The sequence below is a fragment of the Rhinoderma darwinii genome, chromosome 1 (genome assembly GCF_050947455.1).
Source record: "Rhinoderma darwinii isolate aRhiDar2 chromosome 1, aRhiDar2.hap1, whole genome shotgun sequence".
Lineage (NCBI taxonomy): Eukaryota > Metazoa > Chordata > Amphibia > Anura > Rhinodermatidae > Rhinoderma > Rhinoderma darwinii.
The window spans coordinates 283,621,880-283,648,916 of NC_134687.1; the positions used below are offsets into that span (position 1 = coordinate 283,621,880).

Below are 27,037 nucleotides of genomic sequence, written 5' to 3' on the forward strand. Positions count from 1 at the left end.
ACACTGCACTACTTATGTAGTGCAGTGTACTGTAACTGTCATTCTTCATCTGATAGTTAGCCTATTACGTCATGCCTCGGGCAGGACCTAATAGGCTTCCTTACCTGGCCTTCCTAGTTGCCATAGCAACCATCGCGGGGTGGCCTGGGGGGGATACAGAGGGAGCTCCCTCCCTCTGTCAACCGCTTCAATGCGGCGGACGCCATTGACAGCCGCATTGAAGGGGTTAAATGGCTGCGATCGGTGGTAACAGCCATCGCAGCCATTACAGCGGCATGTCAGCTGTGTATAACAGCTGACAGCCGCTGAAGATAAAGCGCGCACAGCTCCTGTGCCGGCTTTATCTACAGGGCTGTACGCCCGTGTGCGGGAACGCAATTTGAATTTGGACAAACAGTCACGCTCAAAAGCGGGAAGGGGTTAACCCTTTCCCGACATTTGTCGTAAATGTACGTCATGGAAAGCATTGACTTCCCGCAAAATGCCGTACATTTACGGCAAATGTTTGGCACCGGCTCAGAAGCTGAGTCGGTGCCATCATCGTCGGATCTCAGCTGTATCTTACAGCTGACATCCGACTGTAACGGCGGGGACCGAAATTAGCTTAGATCCCCGCCATTAACCCCTTAAGTGCAGCGCTGAAACGCGATCGCTGCACTTAAGGTGTTTGCAGCTTATCGGAACCCCAGCAATGAAATTGCCGGGGTTCCGGTGGCTGCAATGGCAACCGGAGGCCTAATACTGGCCTCCCGATCTGCCTAGCACCGAAGCCGGTCAAGATCCGCCCGGCGGCGGAGCCTGATCGGCTTCCGTAGCTGCCGGCAAGATGGCGCCGGGTCAGGAGCTGATCCGGCGTCATCAGCGGTGGAAGTCAGCTGTACTGTACAGCTGACATCCACCTGTAATGGCAGGAACCGGAGCTAGCTCCGATCCCTGCCATTAACCCCTTCGATGCAGCAATCGAAAGCGATTGCTGCATCGTAGCGGTTACTAGCAGATCGCCAGCCCTGACATGCAATCAGGACTGGCGACTGCTGCTATGGCAACAGGAGACACAATGGTCTCCTGCTCTGCCATTACGGAAGCCGATTTAGGCCCCGCCGGGAGGCGAAGCCTAATCGGCTTGCTGTCAGTGAATGACTGACAAATCTAATACATTGCACTACATAGGTAGTGCAATGTATTAGAAAAAAAAATATCTGACCGTTGGACCTTCAAGTCCCCTAGTGGGACTTGAAGAAAAGTGTAAAAAAAGTATAAAAAAAGTGTAAAAAAAAGAAGTGCAAAAAATAAAAGTTTGAAAACAATAAAAGTTTCAAGTAATCAAATAAAACACAATCACCCTTTTACTCTTATCAAGTACTTTATTATTGAAAAATAATAATAAACCATATGTATTTGGTATCGCCAGGACCGTAACGACCTGAGGTATCAAAATATTATATTATTTATTGCACGCGGTGAACAGCGTAAAAAAAAAACGTAAAAAACTTTACCAGGTTTTCTGTTTTTTGGTCACTTTGCCCTACAAATATTAGAATAAAAAGTGATCAAAAAGTTGCACGTATCCAAAAATGGTACCTATAAAAACTATAGCTCGTCCCGCAAAAAACAAGCCCTCATACACCTCCGTCGACAAAAAAATTAAAAAGTTATGGTTCTCACAACTTGGCGACAGAAAAAATACATTCTTTTTACAAAAGTAATATTATTGTGCAAAAAGTTGTAAAACATAAAAAAGTGCTATAAATTAGGTATCGCCGGAATCGTACTGACCCGCAGAATAAAGTTAACATGTAGTTTATAACGCATGGTGAACGCTGTGTAAAAAAAAAAGAAAAATGCTGTGCCAGAATTGCGTTTTTTTGTTTACCTGGCATACCAAAAAATAGGATAAAAGGTGATCAAAAAGTTACATGTACCCCAAAATGGTACCAATAATAACTACAGCTCGTCCCGCAACAAACCAGCCCTCATACCGTCTACGTCTATGAAAAATAAAATTAGTTATGGCTCCAATAAGTCAGGAAATAAAAAAATATGCGGTTGTGCCGGCCCGAGGGGAACATTTCTTCTGTTTCAAGAGGCGATTTATCAAGGACCTAAAATTAGGGAACCAGGAAGGGGAGAGCCCAAACATATCCGCTGGAAGCGACGGTGCCCATATTATACCAGGACAACACTTTCCCAGCAAAATTTCCCAAACTGCAAAAGGTGCGGAGTGTGGACCAAAAGGGGGATAAGAAATGACACCATTTATCAGTGCGACACCGGCCTATGCAGAAAGGATTGCTTCACAGCGTAACACACATCTATGGATTTTTAATTTTATTTTATACCACCTGACTATGCCCCTTATATACTCCGCCCCGCTTACATGTACCCCCACATTATAAATGGAAACACCAGCAATACTCAAACAAATATAGTACCAAGCAAAATCCGCTCTCCAAAAGCCAAATGGTGCTCCCTCGGCTCTGAACCCTACAGCGTGCCCAAACAGCAGTTTCCTTCAACATATATGGCATCGTCATACCCGGGAGAACCCTTTTAACAATTTTTGGGGTGTGTGTCTCCAGCGTCATAAGCTTGGCATGACATATTTGCCCCTGAATGGCATATCTAGGGAAAAATATACATTTTTAATTTGCACCATCCGCAGCGCATTCATTTATGGAAAAGACCTGTGGGGTGAAAATGCTCACTACACCCCTTAATAAATGCCTTGAGGGGTGCAGTTTCCATAATGGGGGTCACTTCTCAGGGGTTTCTTTTTATTATTTCACATCTGAGCCTCTGCAGTTGTGAACCAATACTTTGTAAATCGCCAAATTAGGCCTCCACTCCGCATGGTACTCTTCACTCCTGAGCCCTGTCATATGTCCAGGCAAAAGATTAGGGCCACATGTAGGGTGTTTCTAAAACCGGGAAACACCGCATAATAATTAGAGAGCTGTCTTGTTATGGTGGCACAAGCCGAGCACCACATATGCATATCTATGGAAAAAAAATCCCATTTTCATTCTGCAACATCGAGTGAACACTAATTTCTACCAAACACCTGCAGGGTTAAAATGCTTAATACACCCCTTGGTAAATGCATTGAGGGGTGTAGTTTCCAAAATGGGGTCACTTCTGGGGGGTTTCCACTGTTTTGGGCCCACAGGCGCCCAGAAACCAATCCAGCAACATCTGCACTCCAAATGGCGGTCCTTCCCTTCTGAGCCCTGCCGTTTGCCCAAACAGCAGTTTATGACCACATATGGGGTATTGCCGTACTCGGGAGAAATTGCTTTACAAATGTTGGGTTCTTTTTTTCCTTTATTTGTTGAGAAAATGAAAAAATTTGCGCTAAAGCTACGTCTTATTGAAGAAAAAGGACTGTTTTTATTTTCACTGCCTAATTCTAATAAATTCTATGAAACATCTGTGGGGTCAAAATGCTCACTAAACCCCTAGATGAATTCCTCAAGAGGTGTAGTTTCCTAAATGGAGTCCCTTTTTGGGCGTTTTCATTGTTTTGTCCCCTCAGGGGCTTTGCAAATGTGACCTGGCCTCCGCAAACCATTCCTGCTAAATGTGATCTCAAAAAGCCAAATAGTGCTCTTTCCCGTCTAAGCCCTGCCGTGTGTCCAAACAGCCGTTTATTACCACATGTTCCAGTCCTTCTGGAAATGAGAAAAAATGAGCTAAACCTAGATTTTTTTTGAAAAAATGTAGATTATTATTTTCAGGGCCTACTTCCAATAATTTCTGCAAAAAAACTGTGGGGTCAAATCGCTCACTATACCCCTAGATAATTTCCTCAATGGGTGTAGTCTCCAAAATGGGGTCACTTGTGGGGGGTTTCCACTGTTTTGTCCCCTCAGGGGCTTCGTAAATGTGACATGGCCTCCGCAAACCATTCCTGCTAAATATGGACTCCAAAAGCCAAATGGCACTCCATCCCTTCTAAGCCCTGCCGTGTGTCCAAATATCCGTTTATTACCACATGTGGGGTATTGTTTTACTCGGCAGAAATTGCTTTACAAATTTTACGGTGCTTTTTCTCCTTCAGTCCTTGTGGAAAGAGAAAAAATTAGCTAAACCTACATTTTCTTTGAAAAAATTTAGATTATCATTTTCACAGCCTACTTCCAATAATTTATGCAAAAAACCTGTGGGGTCAAAACGCTCACTATACCCCTAGATAATTTCCTCAATGGGTGTAGTTTCCGAAATGGGGTCACTTGTGGGGGGTTTCCACTGTTTTGTCCCCTAAGGGGCATTGTAAATGTGACATGGCCTCTCAAACCATTCCTGCTAAATTTGAGCTCCAAAAGCCAAATGGCGCTCTTTCCCTTCTAAGCCCTGCCGTGTGTCCAAATATCCATTTATTACCACATGCTGGGTATTGTTTTACTCGGGAGAAATTGCTTTACAAATTTTGCGGTGCTTTTTCTCCTTTAGTCCTTGTGGAAATGAGAAAAAAAATCGCTAAACCTACATTTTCTTTGAAGAAATGTTGATTTTAATTTTCACGGCCTGCTTCCAATAATTTCTGTAAAAAACCTGTGCGGTCAAAATGCTCACTATACCCCTAGATAATTTCCTTGAGGTGTCTAGTTTCCCAGATGGGGTCACTTTTGGGGGATTTTTACTGTTTTGTCACTGCAAGAGCCCTTCAAACCTGACATGGTGCCTAAAATATATTCTAACAAAAATAAGGCCCCAAAATCCACTAGGTGTTCCTTTGCTTCTGAGGCCGGTGCTTCATTCCAGTAGCACGCTACGGCCACATGTGGGATATTTCCTAAAACTGCAGAAACTGGGCAACAAATATTGAGTTGCATTTCTCTGGTAAAACCTTCTGTGTTATAAAAAAAATTGTATTAAAAATTTATTTCTGAAAAAAAATATGAAATTTGTAAATTTCACCTCTACTTTGCTTTAATTCCTGTGAAATGTGTAAGGGTATGTGCACACACACTAATTACGTCCGTAATTGACGGACGTATTTCGGCCGCAAGTAGTGGACCGAACACAGTGCAGGGAGCCGGGCTCCTAGCATCATACTTATGTACGATGCTAGGAGTCCCTGCCTCTCCGTGGAACTACTGTCCCGTACTGAAAACATGATTACAGTACGGGACAGTTGTCCTGCAGAGAGGCAGGGACTCCTAGCGTCGTACATAACTATGATGCTAGGAGCCCGGCTCCCTGCACTGTGTTCGGTCCGGTACTTGCGGCGGAAATACGTCCGTCAATTACGGACGTAATTAGTGTGTGTGCACATACCCTAAAGGGTTAAGACATTTTCTAAATGCTGTTTTGAATACTTTGAGGGGTGAAGTTTTTAAAATGGGGTGACTTATTGGCGGTTTCTAATATCTAAGGACCTCAAAGCCACTTCACAACTGTAAAAATAGCCTTTTGAAATTTTCTTGAAAATGTGAGAAATTGCTGCTAAAGTTCTAAGCCTTGTGATGTCATAGAAAAATAAAAGGATGTTCAAAAAACGATGCCAATCTAAAGTAGACATATGGGGGATGTTAATTAGCAACAATTTTGTGTGGTATAACAACTGCCTGTCTTACAAGCAGATACATTTAAATTGAGAAAAATGCTAATTTTTGAAATTTTTCGCACAATTTTGGTGTTTTTCACAATTAAATACTGAACATATCGAGCAAATTTTGCCAGTAACATAAAGTCCAATGTGTCACGAGAAAACAATCTCAGAATCGCTTGGAAAGGTAAAAGCATTCCGACGTTATTACCACATAAAGTGACACGTCAGATTTGAAAAATGAGGCTTGGTCAGGAAGGTCAAAAGTGGCTAAAGAGGGAAGGGGTTAAGGGTGTGCAGATTTATGCAAGCATATTATTTTTGTTCTTTATTTTTATTTTATATCCACCCTAAGAGATTTTAATTTGTTTTTCAATACACTTGTACAGATTATAGGTGACATTAAAGGTGGAAAAACTTCTGAAATTATTGATCTTAGACTGATTTTTTTTAACATGACAAAAACCTGGCATTTTAACGGGTGTGTAGACTTTTTATAGTCACTGTATGTGTGCGTGTATAATATATATATTAGTGTATATATGTGTGCATAAATTTACTTATTGCAATATAAAGTGTGTGTGTACAATGAATTTATGAGACTTTATGCAAACCCTATTCATTTGTTGTATCAGAAATGCCTTGGGCACCAGAAACAGCTGGCAGTAAGAGGGTGATAGACATGGAGTAACTGCCCATTTTTCCTACCGTAGCTGTTGGTGTAAGTGGTGGGAGCACTGCAGATGTCGCTACCAGAGCTCTGTACAACGACGAGGCACACACATGTGCAGCAGCGTCTACCCCTCCTTCTCTCTCCCAGAGTCCTTTGCACTATACACATGACGTCAGAGTAGCTCTGACATTGTACAGCACTGCTCCTCTGTGTGTCTCTCCGGCTGAGCATCGGCTCCTGGATCCTATATAAAGCCCTGCAGGATGGGAGCCCCGGAGCACTGGAGCTGTGACCTCAGCCTTCTGCTGGCTCTCATAGTTGTAGTGTCTGCTGCCAGTGCAGGGGACCCATTTGATGCCCAGCTAGGAGACATCAACATCTGCAGCCGTCAGTGTCAGCTCAACTTCAAGCTCAAGAGCTCCTCACAAGTAAGTGCCCTGATATATATGTATATATCTGTCTGTCTATCTGCTTTTTTTTTACATAATAGCCCTTAATTATATATATATGTTTTCATTAATGCCAATACTTGGGCATCCATATTAAAGCTAACTGCCTGCATCCATCTCTACCATCCTCCTCCTATGCAGTGGGATTTAACCATTAACATGCCACTTTGGAATTAGATGGTGGTCACTGACATGTGACGGTTACTCCTGGTGTGCTGCTGTCATTACAACCTCTACTGTATGTTGATTCTTTTATTTGCTTGTCCTTTCTAATTGTCTATCTTCTCAATGGCAGATCCCTGGTGTGCTATGGAATATTACTGATGCTTCCACTTCCATCTATATAGTGGTCGGGTATATGCAGCACCTATTTATAGCAATGAATATATAAGCTAATACAGCACCAGATGCTTGTAGATGACTCGGATGGTGCATGCTTATATAATGGTCACATATTGTTGTAGCATTTACCATAGACAGAATGATTTCAGAATAAACCATATCCTCCGCAGGAAACGTATGTACTGAATACGAGCTTGGCTAGAAACCTCTTTATGTGGCTGCGTTGCTTTCAGCCATTGTACATTGAGGAAAGCTCGTATATGCTTACAGCACCCATGACTGCTGATGTGTTCCCGCAGCCATTCCAGCATGTGACTGATCCGTTTTATAGGATTTGTAGCCGGATTCTATTCTCTTGTATGTACAATGGTCAGTGATGAGGATGGGAATCATTTCTCCATGTGTTTGGCTTGTCACGGAATGACTTGGACAAAGGGTGTACTTATTTATTGCTAGGTAACATTGCGGATAACTACTGAAGCCGCAAGATGTTTGTTCCGATATATCACTGAGTCTCCACTTCTATCGATTATAGTGTCCATGTTTGTGATTCCTGCATCATTGCTCATTTCAGATGGTACAAATATTTTTTTAGCTCAGTTTTTTGGAGACAAACACAGAACGGGACATAACGCCCTGTTCACACAGAGTATTTTGCAGGCAAAAAAAAATAAAAATCTGCCTCAAAATTCCTTCAGGAATTTTAAGGCAGATTTTGACCTGCCTTCACTTTCTTGCGGCGTCTTTCGCCTGGGGCCATTGAGCATCGCGGACGGAAAAAAACGCTTTTCCTGACACCTATTGATTTCAATGCGAGACCAGAGGTTGAACTGCGGCAAGAAATGATATGCTTCTTTTTTTTTCCACCGCAAGCTGCTAAAAGCCGCTCGGGAGAAAAAAAACCGCCTCCGCCTCCCATTGAAATCAATGGGAGGCATTTTCGGCCATTTTTTGCGCTTATTTCAACGCAGTCATATTCAGTAGCAAAAAAACTCTGTGTGAACTGGGCCTAAAAGAAAGGAGACGCATCAGTCTTTTCTTTAGACCTTTCCTTCCTTTTGGATTCACTTCTGGCTTTGGCTAAGAGAACTGAGCCAGAAACTGCATCAAAACTGTGTGTGTGATCTTGGCCTTATAAAAGTGCGTGTATATGCTGGATTTTCATGTCAAGTTAGGTGCTACTCAAGGGCCACATTTGAACCCTGTGCTGTCAGTTGACACCAGTCTATTAGGTTCTCACTTTCCCCGATTCTAGTATTGATAATGTCAAGCCTGTCCTGAAGGGCATGGAGCATATGTCTTCTTTTCCCATGTGGCTTTGTGGATGTCTCATTTAAGAAATAAAGCATAACACCACTCAAAACTTAAAAATGGAGGTTTCCGCTGTCCTTGGGCCTGTAAAACTTACATGGATAATATAAGGGTATATTCACACGCAGCAGATTTCTTGCAAATTTTTTCAAATGTCCCATACATTTGGAATCCATACAAATGCAGAAATGACACCATTCTGATGTATGGGGCAGATTTTCAGTCACAGAAATTCCTACAACAAATTTGCTATGTGTGAACATACCCTAAAAGGTAGCCACAAGTCAAAACTTGTTGACTTGTTGTCCTTGCAGTGCCACTATTTGTTAGAAAAAGAAAATCACCACAGACTGATACCAGGTAGGCACATGGGCAGCTAGGCCGACAATCCAGTGAGGAGGTCCTGAAATAACTCCTCATATTACAGGTTCTTGGAGCCTTGCAAGTATGTCCATTTTCAGGATTAAGTTGAATTTTGCTTTAATGCCTCTGGTAACCTATATTTTGGGAAATATTTGCCCAACTCTGGGAGTGAGAGAAGTTTCTTATTCTTCACCTGTATTTGCAACTTGCAATCACGCCAAGTACAGGTGAAGCACGTGAATTAGCGGTAATCCGCAATGTGTACGGGCACCGTAAATAAAGCCATTAGAGGAAGCAGAATGATCAAATGTTGTGTGTACCCCAGTTATTTCATAATCGTTCGTTTTGTCACGATGATGTTCTATCAATAAACGCCAAATAAAAAAAAGGTATTCTCCCCTTTATGTCAATACTTAGTAGATATACTTTTGGCAGCAATTTGTGCCTTGCATTTGTGTGGATAGGTATGTTTATATTGGCTATTTCTTATGTGAACCTGACAATTGCCCCAATTTTTATTTGCAAATTGCATAGAAAGTTATTGAACGTCAAGTAACAAATTCTCAACTACAGTAAGTCCTACAATTTTGGACATGTTCACATCTAGGTTGGAGACTCTGTTAGGGGCCTCTGCCGCAGGTTTTGTAGTGTAAGGCCCCATTCACACGACCGTAAAAAACCTCAGTTTTTGCGGACCGCAATTGCGGTCCGCAAAAACAGAGCCATTCATTTTCATTGAACACTGACACCTTTCCGTAGCACTACAGAAGGGTGTCAGTGCCGTGGAAATGTTCCTGGAATTATGGAACATGTCCGTTCTTTCGCATTTTGCGGGCCGTGCTCGCACACTTTGTATGGGAGCACGGCCCGAAAATGCAGCTGTTAGTCAGCGGCCGGCCGTGCCCGCAATCGTGGGCCGTGATTGCGGGCACGGTCGTGTGCATGGGGCCTTAGGCTGGGTTCACACGACCTATTTTCAGACGTAATGGAGGCGTTTTATGCCTCGAATTACGTCTGAAAAAACGGCTCCAATACGTCGGCAAACATCTGCCCATTACTTTCAATGGGCTTTACGATGTACTGTGCCGACGAGCTGTCGTTTTACGCGTTACTGTCAAAAGACGGCTCGTAAAATTACAGCCTCGTCAAAAGAAGTGCAGGACACTTCTTGGGACGTTTTTGGAGCCGTTTTATCATAGACTCCAATGAAAACAGCTCCAAAAAGTCCGTAAAAAAACGCGAGTTGCTCAAAAAACGTCTGAAAATCAGGGGCTGTTTTCCCTTGAAAACAGCTCCGTATTTTCAGACGTTTTTTGTTAAGTGTGTGAACATACCCTTAGGCGGACAAAATAGCCCGGCGAAACCAACAAATGACAGAACCCCGACGGAGCCCATTTAAGTCAATAGGGTCTGATGGGCGCCATTGGTTTTCATCCTGCGATGGATCTGCCGCTTCCGGTATGCTCATTGTTCTGGTCCTATAACGGAGCAGAACCGGGAATCCGCAACGCAGATGTGAACAGAGCCTTACATGGTCTCTCCAGGACACTAACATTAGTTTTTAATCCAGTTCTTTATAGCTTTGTCTATGTAAGTAGACAGGAAAATGAATCTCACAAACCTTCCAGGTCCTGCTGCAGGAGAAAACATCCCCGTTCGATGCTGCCACCACCACCATGCTTTATGGTGTGTTGCACCATATAACTTTTGATTTCTAGAATCTCCTAAAACTTTTTGGCAAGCTGTAGTTGAAATGGCATTTGAGTTTTTTTTCCTGGAAAGCTCGTTGCTCCTTCAGGGTTGTCATAGGTCTCTTGGTGCCCATGATCACTTATGCCATCCTTCTAAATTTTTTACTGCTATAAGCAGCCACATTCCTGTTTGTTACAATTCACTTACCGTAAGGGTATGTCCTCCTGTATCGTAAACACTGCAGATTTTCCGCAATAGATTTCATTATTATTATTTCCAGAGCACATTTGCCTTTGCTTGGAGATAAAACAGGCAGATACACCCCGTAGCGTAGTGAATGCGCGCGCGTTCCTGCATCTTAGTCAGCGCACACGCAGTATAAACAATATGTCTGCCGTTGTAATCGACACTACTCCGCATGCGCTGATGACGTCATCGGCGCATGCCTAGTAGTGCCGATTACAGTAGCGGACATATTGTTTACACTGCGCATGCGCCGACTAAGAGGCAGGAATGCGCGTTCACTACACTAGGGGGTCAGGCGTGAACTCGCCGAGTATGCTGCCTTGCCCATGTCAATCATATCCAGCAGGGAGGGACTGGGGGGGTTGAACAGGGCAATGATGCTCTAGCATTGTGATGCAACGGACACGCCTTTGTTGCACCGAAATGCTAATTTGAATAAAATTAAGTGTGCTTTTAATGCAAAGCAGGTACCCTGGGGAACAAGGAAAACACATTTAAAATCTGGTTAGCATGAACTATATTAGCATAGTGCTAGTTCAAAATGAAGTTCTGGGGACAGACTTCCTTTAAAGGCTATGTAAACCTTTAAAAAGTGATTTAATTTTTTTAATAAAAATGTCAGTGTGTTTGGTGCAACTTTCAAATAAGTTTTAAAAAAAAATCCATTTTACTTTTTGAGATACAGCTGCTCTGTATCTTGTATACAGAGCACCTGTATCTTTCGCTAAGACTTGCTGAATCCGTCAGTCCCGCTGGACTGAGGGATTCAGTGAAAGTGGGTCCTGTGTGTCTCTGACATGCAGGATCAACCTGTTATCCATCACATCTAAATTCATAACTTAAATGTGATAGATTACAGGTGGATCCTGCATGTCCGACATGCTGGACCCCCTGACACTGAACCCATCGGGTTCACGGGACTGACGGATTCAGGTCTTGGGTAAATATGATTTATTCTTTTTCTTCCCGAGTTGCGATTCCGCCGCAAAAGTTGCAGCACATGGCTTTCTGTTGCGGGTTTTGCATCCGCAACAGAAAAGCAACGAAAACGCATCATAAATTGACATGCTTCGGATTTAAATTCCGCACTGCTGGTCAATTTATTATCGCTTATTAACCCCTTCAGGATCAAGCTCATTTTGGCCTTCAGGACCAGCCCCATTTTTTTCAAATCTGACATGGGTCACTTTATGTGGTAATAAGTCTGGAATGCTTTCACCTATCCAAGCGATTCTTAGAACTTTCGCAGCAATTTCTCACATTTTCAAGAGAATTTCAAAAGGCTATTTTTTCAGGGACCAGTTCAGTTCTGAAGTGGCTTTGAGGGCCTTATATATTAGAAAGTCCCCATAAATCACCCCATTTTGAAACTGCACCCCTCAAAGTATTCAAAACCGCATTCAGAAAGTGTTTTAACCCTTTCAGGCACAGGAATTAAAGCAAATTTCATTTTTTTTGCCAAAATTCATTTGTAATACATTTTTTCTGTACCACAGAAGGTTTTACCCAAGAAATGCAACTCAATATTTATTGCCCAGACTGCAGTTTTTAAAAATATTCCACATGTGGTCCTAGTGTGATAATGGACTGAAACACATTCCTCAGAAGCAAAGGAGCACCTAGCGGATTTTGGGGCCTCCTTTTTTTTAGAATATATTTTAGGCACCATGTCCGGTTTGAAGTGGTCTTGTGGGGACCACCAAAACAGTGGAAACTCCCCAAAAGTGACCCCATTTTTGAAACTACATTTGCTAAATTTATTTGAGTTATTCTGTGAAGATGAAAATCTACTTTTTTTCAGAAAAAACATAGAAAGAAGGAATAAAGGACATTGGTAAAGCAATTTCTCCTGATTTAGACCCACGCCAGAGCTCAGAAGGGAAGGAGCGCCATTTGGATTTTGTAGCACAGAATTTGCTGGAATGGTTTTCGGTGCCATGTCGCGTTTGCAACGCTTTGGAGGGAAACCACCAAAAAGTTACACCATTTTGGAAAATACACCCCTCACGGAATTTTTCTAGTGGTGCGATCACTTTTTTTTAACCCCATAGTTTTTTTGCAGAATCTTGTGGTAATCTGGCATGAAAAATGACCCATGCATGCCATGAATAAGGACACAGACGTGTCAGAAACGCGTAGGCACATTTGAACAGGGCTTACTGCAATCCTTCACCTAACATTCATTCCTGTACTCTGCCACAGAACTACTCTATACCGTTCAACCAATTTTAACCTTTGTCATATCAATAAAATTGGAACAGGAGTTCCTTTTTAACCCACACCCAGCGCTGGATCTTGGTTCGTTCTTTTTTTCTTGAAATATAGTAAGTTAGATTGGGAAAATTTTTAAAAAATATCTGAAACTGCTTTGAAGTGAAAGGCAATATATTTGAAAATTGGAGGAAACAAATACTGAGCATGTTCACACAATAAAAGGACAGCCATTGGGCAATATAATTTTTTTAATTTAAAGGGACTGGTTGTACAACGTCTCATTAGCATCATCAATCCCTATATGAGGGACAAACGTGCCAAGTGACGCTGGCACTCCATAACAGATCCCTTCCCGGCAAGGTAGGAACTGAAATGTGCGCAAAACAACCGATCACCTGCAGAAAATATAATAGAGTGGTGTCCAACACCGTATGTATAGATATAGTAATGGATCACTAATCCACAAATTATTGTCAGCTTTACCAGCAGTATTATCGGGTAGAACAAGTTGCACAAAACCATAAAAGGCTATGTTCACACTGACTTTTGTGACACGGAAACCGCGCCGCAAAACTCGTCAAAAACGGCCCGACAATGCCTCCCATTGATTTCAATTGGAGGTGGAGGCGTCTTTTTCCCGCGAGCGGTAAAACCGTCTCGCGGGAGAAAGTAGGGACATGCCCTATCTTCGGGCATTTACGCCTCTGACCTCCCATTGACATCAATGGGAGGCAGAGAAAGCGTATTTCGCTGCATTTTATGCCTGCGGCGCTCAATGGCCGTGGGCGACAAACGCCGTGAATATCGGCGTGCAGGGAGAGGAAAATCTGCCTCAAACTTCCAAACGGAATTTTGAGGCAGAAATTCCGCCTGCAAAAAACTCTGTGTGAGCATAGCCAAACAAGCCCATACTGCACTGATCAGGAACAGCTCGTATACCCTCCAGATAAAAAGAGCTATGCCCGTATCACCAAAAAGTAATAAGAATGAAAATAAGTGGATTTTATGGCAGGACATAATCATAATTATAGGCAGAACAAAAAAATCGAACATTTAAAAACTGCAACCCCCAATGTATTCATCTAGGGGTATAGTGAGAATTGTTAGTTTTGATTTAAGGTTTTAGCAGTTATTCTAATTTTGTGTGACCAATTGTAAAGCGACACCACCCAAGGTATTCATCTAGGGGTATAGTGATAGTTTTGGGGTTATTAAAATTTTAGTCAGTCGGCAGAAAATGGCAAAATAAATAAAATTACTTTATAATGGCCAATATGAAGAACGAGGGGACTGATAAATAAAAATTATTTAAAACTCTATGATCAATTTTGAAGCATTCTGTTATGCATAGGCCGGGTTTTTGCGGCATGTATCGCATTGGTAGGTGGTATCCCTTCTGATCCCTCTTTTTGTACACACCCTACTTTTTTTTGGGGTCTTCATTTTTTTTCTCCGTAGGGGGCATTTCTGTGGGAAAATGCTGGGCTGAAATAATGCGATTTACATTAATTGCAATGGGCTGACGTTTGTCTGTTCACACGAGGCGTATATTTATGCGCCGCTGTCAAATGACAGCGCGTAAATAGACGCCCGCGTCAAAGAAGTGACCTGTCACTTCTTTGGCCATAATTGGAGCCGTTATCATTGACTCCAATGAATAGCAGCGCTAATTACGGCCGTAATGGACGCGGCGTTCAAGCGCCTGCACATGCCGGTACGGCTGAAATTACGGTGATGTTTTCAGGCTGAAACATCCCCGTAATTTCAGCCGTTACGGACGCCCTCGTGTGAACATACCCTAACCCTTGTCCGCCCTCCTCTATCTCATGTCTCTCTCCACTAAGGCTATGTTCACACAGAGTTTTTTGGCAGGAACAATATCTGCCTCAAAATTCCGTCTTGAAGTTTGCGGCAGATTTACCTCTCCCTGCACGTTGTTTTTTGCGTCGTTTTTCCTGGCGTTTTTTGTGCGCTGTTTGCGTTTTTTCTTTGCCGATTTTTTTCGGGGCGTTTTTTGCTTGTTTGTTTGCGTCTTTTTTTGCGATGTTTTTGAATGTGTTTTCCGTTTCGTTTATCGTATCCTTTTTTTCGCGTCGTTTATCGTTTCTTTTTTTGCGTCGTTGTTCTCGGAAATTTTTTATGCGTTTTTCGTTGCGTCTTTCGTGTGGTTTTCCCCATTTTTTTTCGCAGCCTTCTTTGCCTCTTTGTTTGCGGCTTTTTTCGCGTCATTTTCCACGATATTTTTTTCGTCGTTTTGCGTGTCGTTTATCATAGCCATTTTTTCTACGCTTTTCGCGTATTTTTTTGGGGTTTTTTTTTTCTGCGTTTTTCGTTGCGTCTTTCGTGGCGTTTTCCCTGTCGTTTTTCGTGGCGTTCTTTGCCTCTTTGTTTGCTGTTTTTTTCACGTTTTTTTTAAAAATGTTTTTCCCTGCGTTTATCGTAGCCTTTTTGGCGTTGTTTTTTTATTGTTTTTTGCGGCGTTGTTTGCGGCTTTTTTTGCGTTCGTCCAGCCCCGTCTTATGCCTCATGCACACTTGCGTGTAAGATTGACGCCCGTGAGAAACGCATATGAAAACAGGCCAATTTAAAATAATGGGTCGCGTGTGCTGTGCGTGGTTTTCACGATCAGCACACGGGCGAGATTCACCCTGTTGAGAATGGGGCCTTAGGCACGATTTACACAAGCGTGAATCACGTCCGTGTGCTGTGCTTTGAAAAAACGCACAACACACGCGACCCATTTATTTCAATGGGGCCGTTGACACATGCGTGACTTTTCACGCAGCGAGAGTCCGCTGCGTGAAACATACTGCATGTCCTCTATTGGTGCGTTATCCTGCACCTACACTCACATTGAAGTCAATGCATGCGTGAAAACCACGCACCGCACACACGTGTTTGGTGCGTGATTTACACAATTTGTTAGATGAAAAAAATGTGCTGGCTTTGTGAGTGTGTGAATAACACATGACAATCGAAAAGCACACAGCATGCAGTGTCAATCAGCTGCTTCAAAGGCCAGCAGGATATTGTCGTGTATTAAAAGAGGCATGGACTCGCGGGACAGGGATGTAATAATGCCACTTTACAAAGCATTAGTGAGGCCTCATCTAGAATATGCAGTTCAGTTCTGGGCTCCAGTTCATAGAAAGGATGCCCTGGAGTTGGAAAAAATACAAAGAAGAGCAACGAAGCTAATTAGGGGCATGGAGAATTTAAGTTATGAGGAAAGATTGAAAGAATTAAACCTATTTAGCCTTGAAAAAAGACGACTAAGGGGGGACATGATTAACTTTTATATAAATATATTAATGGCACATACAAAAAATATGGTGATATCCTGTTCCTTGTAAAACCCGCTCAAAAAACAAGGGGGCACTCCCTCCGTCTGGAGAAAAAAAGGTTCAAGCTGCAGAGGCGACAAGGCTTCTTTACAGTAAGAACGGTGAATTTATGGAATAGCCTACCGCAGGAGCTGGTCACAGCAGGGACAGTAGATGGCTTTAAAAAAGGGTTAGATAATTTCCTAGAACAAAAAAATATTAGCTCCTATGTGTAGAAATTTTTCCTTCCCTTTTCCCTTCCCTTGGTTGAACTTGATGGACATGTGTCTTTTTTCAGCCGTACTAACTATGTAACTATGTAACTATGTAATATGGGGCGAATACGTGTGACCAAGGACCCGTATTTACGCCAGTATTTACGGGAGGACAAAAATAAGTTTGTGTTCATGAGGCCTTATTGTGAAACTAAGGCTTTGTTCACATCTGTGTCGGGGTTCCGTTAATTGGTTCCGTCAGACCTTTCCTTCAGGGGAACCCATAAACGGAAACCATAGGTTTCCGTTTGCATTACCATTGATCATTGATTTAAATGGTAACGCATCCGTTGCAAATGTTTTCCGTTTGTCACCGTTCTGTAAGGTTTCCATTGTTTTGACGGAATCAATAGCATAGTCGACTGCACTATTGATTCCGTCAAAACAACGGAAACCTTACAGAACGGTGACAAACGGAAACCATTTGCAACGGATGCGTTACCATTGAAATCAATGGTAATGCAAACACAAACCTATGGTTTCAGTTTGGATTCCGTTCATTAGTACCCCTGACGGAAACGTCTTACGGAACCCATGAACGGAGTCCCGACGTAGATGTGAACGAACCTAAGCTATGTTTTCACTTTTTGCAACCTTTTCTTTGTGACATATGAAACTTGGAAAGCATTTATAAAAACTAGGATGTATGCTGTAATTAAAGAGGCTCTGTCACCACATTATAAGTGGCCTATCTTGTACATGATGTGATCGGCACTGCAATGTAGAATACAGCAGTGTTTTTTATTTAGAAAAACGATCATTTTTGACAGAGTTACGACCTATTTTAGCTTTATACTAATGGTCAGCGTCATACACTTCTCTCCAACGCCCACTTGATTCAAAAAGTAAAACACGCCCAGTTGCCCATTAAGAAACTCATTAGCATAAAGCTAAAATAGGTCATAACTGTCAAAAATGATAGTTTTTCTAAATAAAAAGCACTGCTGTTATCTACATTACAGCGCCGATCACATCATATACAATATAGGCCACTTCTAATGTGGTGACAGAGACTCTTTAATTTAATGCCGTTATTTTTTTTTACCATTACGACCTCTTATCTCTCAAAATGAAAATGAAAAAAAGACACCCTGCTGTGTGGTCAAGTGGGGTAATGAATGTGAGCAGCAGGATATGCTGTTTGAATACTCTTCTCTAGACATAAAGCTGCTGATATAAGTGTAATAAATAACAAAAAAAGTTAATGCATTAAAAAGCACTCAGGATAACATGCTTCATCTTCTCTTAACCCCTTAATCACCAGCCCTGAAAAGGCCTTAAAGACCAGCTATTTTTATTTTATTTTTCGCCTCTCTGCCTTTCTGCCATACCATTTTTATTATCTTTTCATTGACGTCGCTGTGAGAGGCCCAGTTTTATGCAGGAAAATTGTATTTTTTTTTTTGTCCTGCGCAGTTTGGAGTAGGGTACAATATTATGTAATTTATTTTTGCGGTGTGAATATAGATATTTGTTTATTTAGTTTTTTTTTTATCTCAACATTTCACGCAAAATAACCTGTTAAATTAATTATTCAGGTTATTAGGGTCGTGTAGATATCTGTGTAGGTTTTTATGTAATGTAGGGGCAATAAAATACACTTTATGACAAATAATGACTTTTTTATTATTATTATTATAGAAGGCGTCGCTGTAGACTCCGGAAGTGCACATCAGCCATCAAAAGACTGGGTGTTCAGGAAGGGGTTATAGTGTTATTCTAATTTCATAAAGTGATGGCTAGGATATGCCGATCCTGACTGCAGAGCTGATTTGGCGTTGCGTCCTCCTCTCGTGCACGACTAGTGGCCGGGAGTGCCGATGTGCTGGGCAAACTTTGAAGGGGATGCTAAAGCAGTGCTACAACCCATTCACTCTGAGTATCGGTGGGGGTCCCAGAGGTCAGACCCCCCCACCAATCAGAAAGTGATGACATATCTTCGCGATATGTCATCAATTTATGAGATATGAAACCCCTTTTAATGGTTTAATTGCAGGAGATATAGTTATTAGGACGCTACACTATCAACAGGTGTCCGGTCCAACTGCTTATCTATGGTTTCTTGTTCAATTTCTACGGTTTTCTGTTACTTATTTTGATATCCTACAGAGATAAAGACCAGTTTCCCCTAATATCTTGGATTTTTCCAGTTTAGCCTTTATAATGAATTAAGTATCATACTGTCAATCACCAGCCTGAAGCTTCATTTACACATGTGCCTCAGGCTCACACACATGGCTATATTACGGATCTGTGTGGTAAGGAATCGTAATACTGTGCTATTAAATCAATTGAAGCATAGTTGTCCAGACTGTAGCTCTTCTTTTGGACATATCATGAGTAAACCAACTTCACTAGAAAATTATGCTTGGAAAAGTTAACCCCTTCCCGCCGGATCACGTATATATACGTCATTAAAATCGGTGGCTTACCGCATTTTCACGTAAATATACGTCATGGAGATGAAGCTGGCTCAGGAGCTGAGCCAGCGACATCACCGCCGGGTGACAGCTGTATGTTACAGCTGGCACCCTAAGGTATCGGCCAGGACCGGAGCTAGCCTCCGATCGGACCGATTAACCCCTCACATGCTGCGTTCAATAGAGATCGCAGCATGTGAGGAGTTTATAGCCACCGGCGCCCCAGCAACGTGATCGCTGGGTTGCCGGTGGCTGCAAAGGCGATCGGAGGGCTAATGCTTACCTCCCGGTCCGCCAGCAACGGAATCCTCCTATGCCCCGTCGTCGGCGGGGCCCAGGAGGCTTCCGGTAACATCGGCAAGATGGCGCCGGCTCAGCTTCCGGCTCAGAAGCTGAGCCGGCGTCATCAGCAGTGGGTGTCCGCTGTATGTTACAGCGGACACCCCGATCTATCGCCAGGAACCGGAGCTAGCTCCGATTCCTGGCATTAACCCCTTCGATGCAGCGATCCATTGTGATCGCTGCATCCTAGAGGTTTGTAGAAAATCGGCAGCCTTGCCATGCGATGGCAAGGCTGGCGACTGCTACCATGGCAACAGGAGCCCTAACAATGGACTCCTGTCTGCCATTACGTAAGCTGATTAGGCCCCGCCCAGAGGCGGAGCCTGATCGGCTTGCTGTCAGTGAACAACTGACAGTTCCAATACATTGCACTACATAGGTAGTGCAATGTATTAGAACATCAAACAAATAGTTGGACATTCAAGTCCCCTAGTGGGACTAAAGAAAAGTGTAAAAAAAGTAAAAATAAAAGTTGGAAAACATACAATAAAAGTTTCAAATAATAACACAAAACACAATCGCCCTTTTTCCCTTATAAGTCATTTATTATTGAAAAAAATAATAAAGCCATACATATTTGGTATCGCAGCGACCGTAACGACCTGAACTATAAAATTATTATGTTATTTATCCAGCGCAGTGAACGCCGTAAAAAAAAACCTCAAAAACACTGCCATAATTACTGTTTTTTTGGTCACTGTCTTCCAAAAATTGAAATAAAAAGTGATCAAAAAGTCGCATGTATCCAAAAATGGTACCGATAAAATCTATACCTCGTCTCGCAAAAAAAAACAAGCCCTCACACAGCTCCATCGATGAGAAAATGTAAAAGTTATGGCTCTCACAACTTGGCGACAGAAAAAATACATTCTCTTTCCAAAAGTAATTTTATTGTGCAAAAAGTTATAAAAAAGTTCTATAAATTTGGTATCGCCGGAATCGTACTGACCCTCAGAATAAAGGTAACATGTAGTTTATAACGTACGGTGAACGGTGTATATATAAAAAAAAGTGGCACAAGCTGGGCATGACATTTGACACTGAATTGGCATATCTAGGGAAACTATTTAATTTGTACCTTCCGCAGCGCAATCATTTATGGAAAAGATATGTGGGGTGAAAATGCTCACTACACCTCTTAATAAATGCCTTGAGGGGTGCAGTTTCCAAAATGGGGTCACTTCTCAGGGGTTTCTTTTATTATTTCACATCAAAGCCTCTGCAATTGTGAACCAATACTTTATAAGTCGCCAAATTAGGCCTCAATTTTACATGGTACTCTTTCACTCCTGAGCCCTGTCGAATGTCCAGGCAAAAGATTAGGGCCACATGTAGGGTGATTCTAAAACAGGGAAACACCGCATAATAATTGAGAGCTGTCTTGTTATGGTGGCACAAGCTGGGCACCACATATTGGCGTATCTAAGGAAAAATTCCCATTTTCATTCTCCCACATCGTGTGCACACGAATTTCTGCAAAACACCTGTGGGGTTAACATGCTCACTACACCCCTAGGTGAATACCTTGAGGGTGTTGTTTCCAAAATGGGGTCACTTCTGGGGGGGATCCACTGTTTTGGTCCCACATGGACTTTGCAAATGCAACATAGCGACCAGAAACCAAATGCAGCAAAATCTGTACACCAAAAGCAAATGGCGCTCCTTCCCTTCTGAGCCCTGCCGTGTGCCCAAACAGCATTTTACGACCACGTGTGGGGTATTGCCGTACTCCAGAGAAGTTGCTTTACAAGCGTTGGGGTTCTTTTTTTCCTTTATTTGTTGAGAAAATTAAAAATTTGGAGCTAAAGCTACGTCTTATTGAAGAAAAAGGATTTTTTTTATTTTCACTGCCCAATTCTAATAAAATCTATGAAACACCTGTGGGGGCAAAATGCTCACTACACCCCTAGATGGATTCCTCAAGGGGTGTAGTTTTCTCAATGGAGTCACTTTTTTGGTGTTTTCACTGTTTTGGTCCCTCAGGGGCTTTGCAAATGCGACATGGCCTGCGCAAACCATTCCTGCTAAATTTGAGCTCCAAAAGCCAAAATGGCGCTCTTTCCCTTCTAAGCTCCGCCGTGTGTCCAAACATCCGTTTATTACCACATGTGAGGTATTGTTTTACTCGGGAGAAATTGCTTTACAAATGTTGTGGTGCTTTTTCTCCTTTAGTCCTCGTGGAAATTAGAAAAAATTAGCTAAACCTACATAATCTTTGAAAGAATGACGATTTTTATTTTCACGGCCTACTTCCAATAATTTCTGCAAAAAACCTGCGGGGTCAAAATGCTCACTATACCCCTAGATAATTTCCTCAAGGGGTGTAGTTTCCAAAATGGGGTCACTTTTGGTGGATTTCCACTGTTTTGGCACCGAAAGAGCCCTTGAAACCTGACATGGAGCCTAAAATATTTTCTAATAAAATAGAGGCCCCAAAATCCACCAGATGCTCCTTTGCTTCTGAGGCCGGTGCTTCAGTCCATTACCACACTAGGGCCACATGTGGGATATTTCTAAAAACTGCAGAATCTGGGCAATAAATATTGAGTTGCGTTTCTCTGGTAAAAACTTCTGTGTTACAAAAAAAATAGAATAAAAATGAATTTCTGCAAAAAAAAATGAAATTTGAACATTTCACCTCTACGTTGCTTTAATTCCTGTGAAACGTTTAAAGGGTTAAGAAACTTTCTAAATGCTGTTTTGAATACTTTGAGGGGTGAAGATTTTAAAATGGGGTGACTTTTTGGCGGTTTCTAATATATAAGGCCCTAAAAGCCGCTTCACAACTGAACTGGCCCCTGTAAAAATAGCCTTTTGAAATTTTCTTGAAAATGTGAGAAATTGCTGCTAAAGTTCTAAGCCTTGTAACGTCCTAGAAAAATAAAAGGATGTTCAAAAAACGATGCCAATCTAAAGTAGACATATGGGGGATGTTAATTAGCAACAATTTTGTGTGGTATAACTGCCTGTCTTACAAGCAGATACATTTACATTTAGAAAAATGCAAATTTTTGCAATTTTTCACCAAATTTTGGTGTTTTTCACTGGTAAATATTGAATTTATCGACCACATTTTTCCACTATCATAAAGTCCAATGTGTCACGAGAAAACAATCTCAGAATCACTTTGATAGGTAAAAGCGTTCCGGAGTTATTACCACATAAAGTGAAATATGTCAGATTTGAAAAAATGGGTCTGGTCCTGAAGGCCAAAATGAGCTTGGTCCTGAAGGGGTTAAAGGAAAAAGAGAAAGAGGATGGCAACAAGGTGGTTGGATGGAATCACAGGAATTAAGAACTTGCCCCAGAAAAAACTGAAGACTCAAGCAGAAGACAGGACATACTGGAGAAACCCTATCCTCACCACCACCAGTAATGGAATGTAATGTACAGCCAACATCTCACTGCAACGGCCGAGACTGGAGTTAGCTCCGATCCCTGCAGTTTAGCACCTTAGATATTGCAGTCAATAGAGACCGCGACATCTATGTGGCTAGACAAGGATGGTTAGGGTGGTTAGACAAACGTGGGGCACAAATTTGTTGCTGTGGCAACTTCGGGCCTAGCTAAAGGCCCCTAGCCCACTATAGCTGTATACCTATTAGGCCGTGCTGAAGGCATGGCCTAATAAATTGCCTGTCCTTGCCAAAGTGTGGACTCGGGAGGCAGAAGCCGCATTTGAGTCCTTGAAAAAGGCCTTCACGTCAGCCTCTATTCTTCACCACCCTGATGTATCCCTACAGTTTTCGTTAGAGGTGGACGCTTCCTCTGTTTGTGCTGGTGCACTCTTGTTCCAGAGAGGTTCGAAAGGCAAGGCTGTGGTATGTGGCTACTATTCCAAGCTGTTTTCTTCCGCAGAGTGCAACTACTCGATTTGGGGATCGGGAGTTACTGGCCATCAAGCTGGTTCTACAGGAGTGGAGACCTCTTCTGGAGGGCGCAGTCCCTCCTATCCTGGTCTTCACGGATCACAAGAACTTGACCTACCTACAGACGGCCCAGCGGTTGAATCCTCGTCAAGCCAGGTGGTCATTGTGCTTTGCTCTGTTCCGGTTCGAGCTCCATTACCGACCTGCCGACAAGAATGTGAGGGCCGATGCCTTGTCTAGGGCATTTGAAACTGATGACACTGGAGTCCCCACAGAATATTATTGACCCTTTCTGCATCTTCTCTGTGAGCCCCTGCAAGTTAGAGACATTCCTCCGGGAAGGACTTTTGTGCGTCTGGCAGACAGAGGAAGAATCCTTTGCTGGGGTCACCGTTCCAAGCTGGCAGGTCGCGCGGGTGATCGTAAGACCCAAGTTCTAATCGCCGCCAGTTCTGGTGGCCCACGCTGCCCAAAGACGTTATGGACTTTGTCTCCTCATGCACGGTATGCGCAGCAAATAAAGTTGCTCACTCCAGAACTGCTGGTCTCCTCCAACCACTGCCTGTGCCAGTTGCTCTCTGGCAGCATGTCGCAATGGACTTTGTCACGGATCTCCCTCCTTCTGCGGGTTGCAGTGTGATCTGGGTGGTGGTGGATCGATTTTCTAAGATGGCTCATTTCGTTCCCTTGACCGGTCTGCCTTCTGCTACACGATTGGCTGACCTCTACATTCAACACATCTTCCGTCTGCACGGCTTGCCCCTGCATATTGTCTCGGACCGAGGGGTCCAGTTCACCTCGAAGTTATGGAGGGCACTCTACGGTCTCCTCAGTGTCAAGTTGGACTTCTCTTCGGTCTATCATCCCCAGTCCAATGGGCAAGTCGAGAATGTTAACCAGATTATGGAGAACTATCTGCGTCACTTTGTTTCCAGGCGATATGATGACTGGTGCAGCTGCTCCCGTGGGCAGAATTCTCCTACAATAACCACACTAGTGAGTCTACCACTTCTATGGCCAACATCCTCGTATACCTCTTCCTGTCTCTACTATGTCCCAGGTGCCTGCAGCTGACGCTACTTTCAGAGACTTTCTGCAAATATGGCAACAGACCCGATCATCTATCCTGCTGGCAGTGGACCGCATGAAAAGAAAGGCAGATACAAGAAGACGGTCTCCTCCTCAGTTTCTTCCAGGTACAAAGGTCTGGTTGTCTTCAAGGAATATCCGGCTGAGGGTGCCGTCCTACAAATTTGCCCCTAGGTTCCTCGGACCCTTCGAAATCCTGCTACAGATCAAGCCGATGTCTTACAAGCTGCGGCTGCCTACTACACTCAAGATCCCTAACTCCTTACATGTCTCCTTGCTGAAACCCGTGGTCCTGAACCGCTCCAGGACTCCTAGTTCCACAGTGGTCCCTGGCGACTCATCTGGGACTTTTGAAGTAAGGGAGATTCTGGCCACCAAGAAGGTGGGAGGAAGGACGTTTTATTTAGTGGATTGGAGGGATTTCGGTCCAGAAGAGAGGTCTTGGGAGCCAGAGGAGAACATCGATGCCCCTGTCCTCATGAGGAAGTTTCTCTCCCGCTCTGGTCCCAAGAAGAGGGGGCGTAAGAGGGGGGATACTGTAACGTCTATGGCCACGGCCCGTCGTTCTGACTTATGCCTCGACGGCTGTGGCCATGGACATCCGAGTTCCTTGCAGCGTCGTCCTCTTGTGAGGCGCCGGCACTCACTTCCGGATATCGAGACTGTCTCCGGAGGGCGCGTGTGCACGGTCTTAAAGGGCCAGTGTGCGCATTATTGCAGGAAGTCTGCAATCTACCCCAGGATGCTCTGGGCTATAAAAGGGGCTCTGCCCTCTTGTTCCTTGCCAGAGCGTTGTTTGTTACCCAAAGTTTGTCTTGCTAATGGTCCCCTAGTGTCTTCCAGTTTCCTAGTGTTCCCTGATCCTTTATCCTGTTTCCGTGCTATCCTGATCTAGTGTCGTTCTGAGCTGTTGCCGTGTTGTGCTGCATTCCACGCCTGTTCTGCTACGCCACGCCTGACGTCTTCCTGTCGCCTGGTCCCTATCGTGCCTGCCTTGCTACTGTCTACATTGCCTCAGGTATCCTCTCTGAACTATAGACTCTGTACTTTACCTGCTTGGCCAGCTGCCATCCCGCTACGCGGTACGGCCCAGTGGGTCCACACCCCGCATCGTGACACACTATATGAACAAAAGTGTTGACACCTATACGTATTGCTGGATTCACACGGCTGTGTTCGGTCCGTGATATACGGACTGTATGTCATCCATATTTCCCGGACTAAACACAGTTCAGGGGACCGGGCTTCTAGCATCATAGCTATTTATGCTGCTAGGAGTCTCTGTCTCCCCGTGGGAATACTGTCCTGTACTGTATCATGTTTTTAGTATGGGACAGTATTCCCGCAGGGAGGCAGGGACTCCTAGTATCAAATGTAGCTATAATGCTAGGAGCCCGGCTCCCTGTACTGTGTTCGGTCCGGGAAATACTGTCATGTCCATGGCCGCAGGCCGTCAGGTTCACTCACCTCCTGACGGCCGCAGCCATGGGTCTGGGAGCGCTGGCCCGAGTCTCCACCTCAAGAGACGCCAGCGCTCACTTCCACTCACCTTGGCCAGGTCCCGTAGGGGCAGCACGCACACCGGATTTTATGTGTAATCAGCCCATGAGTGCCCTGGACTATAAGAAGGGCCCAGCCCCTTGCTTCCATGCCTGAGCGTTGTTTGTCGTATCCTAGTTTGTCTAAGCCAATGGTCTCCTAGTGTCTTCCAGTTCCCAGTGTTCTCTGTTCCTGTATCCCGTGCTATCCTGGTCAAGTGCCGTGCTGTAGTCATGCTGTGCTGTATTCCACGCCTGTCCTACTACTCCGCCTGACGTCTACCTGGGGCCTAATCCCAGCCAAGCCGGTCTTACTACTGTCCGAGCTGCCACAGGTACCCTATACGAACTATAGACTATTACCTGCGCCCTGTTGGCCAGCTGCCATACTGCCAAGGCGGTACGGCCCAGTGGGTCCACGAACCCAACGTGACAAATACTTCCAACATACGGACCGTATTTTATGGACTGAACACGCCCGTGTGAAACCGGCTCTACACTTTCTGGAGCTTTAATGACATCCCATTCTAAATCCATAGACATTAATATAGAGTTATTCCTCCCTTTGCAATTAAAACAGGTTCTAGTCTTCTGGGAAGGCTTTCTACAAGATTATGGATTGTGTCTGTGGGAATTTTTGCCCATTCATCCAGAAGAGCATTTGTGAGGTCAGACACTGATGTTGGATGAGAGAGCCTGCCTTGCAATCTCCGTTCTAGTTTATCCCAATGGTGTTTGATGGGATTGATTTCAGGGCCCTGTGCGGGCCGGTCAAGTTCTTCCACACCAAACTCAACCAACCATGCCTTTATGGACCTTGCTTTGTGCACTGGGGCACAGTCATGCTGGAACAAAAAAAGGCCTTACCCCAAACTGTTCCCACAAAGTTGGAAGCATACAATTGTCCCAAATGACTTGGTATGCTGAGGCATTAAGATTTCCATTCACTGGAACTAAGGGGCCTAGGCTAACTTCAGAAAAACAACCCATAGAATTATCCCTTTTTCACCAAACTTTACAGTTGGCACAATGCAGACAGGCAGGTAACGTTTTTCTGACATTTCATCAAACCCAGACTCGTCCATCAGACTGCCAGAAAGTGTGATTCGTCACCCCACAGAACACATTTCCACTGCTCCAGACTCCAGTGGAAGCGTGATTTACACCACTCCATCTGATGCTTGGCATTGTGCTTGGTTCTGCATGGCTTTCATACAGCTGCTCGGCCATGGAAACCCACACCATAAAGTTTCGGGGGCACAGTTATGTGCTAATGTTAAAGCAAGAGGAGATTTGGAACTCTGCAGCTATTGAGTCCGCAGAGCGTTGGCGACTTTTATGCA

At 43.7% G+C, this 27,037-nt stretch overlaps 1 protein-coding gene across 1 annotated transcript in view; it reads left to right on the plus strand.

Annotated features, from left to right (window-relative positions):
* Nucleotides 1-6,373: 6,373 nt before the first annotated feature.
* The window catches only part of TMEM59L (transmembrane protein 59 like), an 86,637-nt gene continuing 65,973 nt past the window's right edge, over nucleotides 6,374-27,037 (plus strand). Inside the window, exon 1 of the mRNA XM_075864523.1 lies at nucleotides 6,374-6,649. Coding sequence (XP_075720638.1) covers nucleotides 6,485-6,649 — 165 coding nt within the window. The 5' untranslated portion in view covers nucleotides 6,374-6,484. The remainder of the gene's footprint in view (nucleotides 6,650-27,037) is intronic.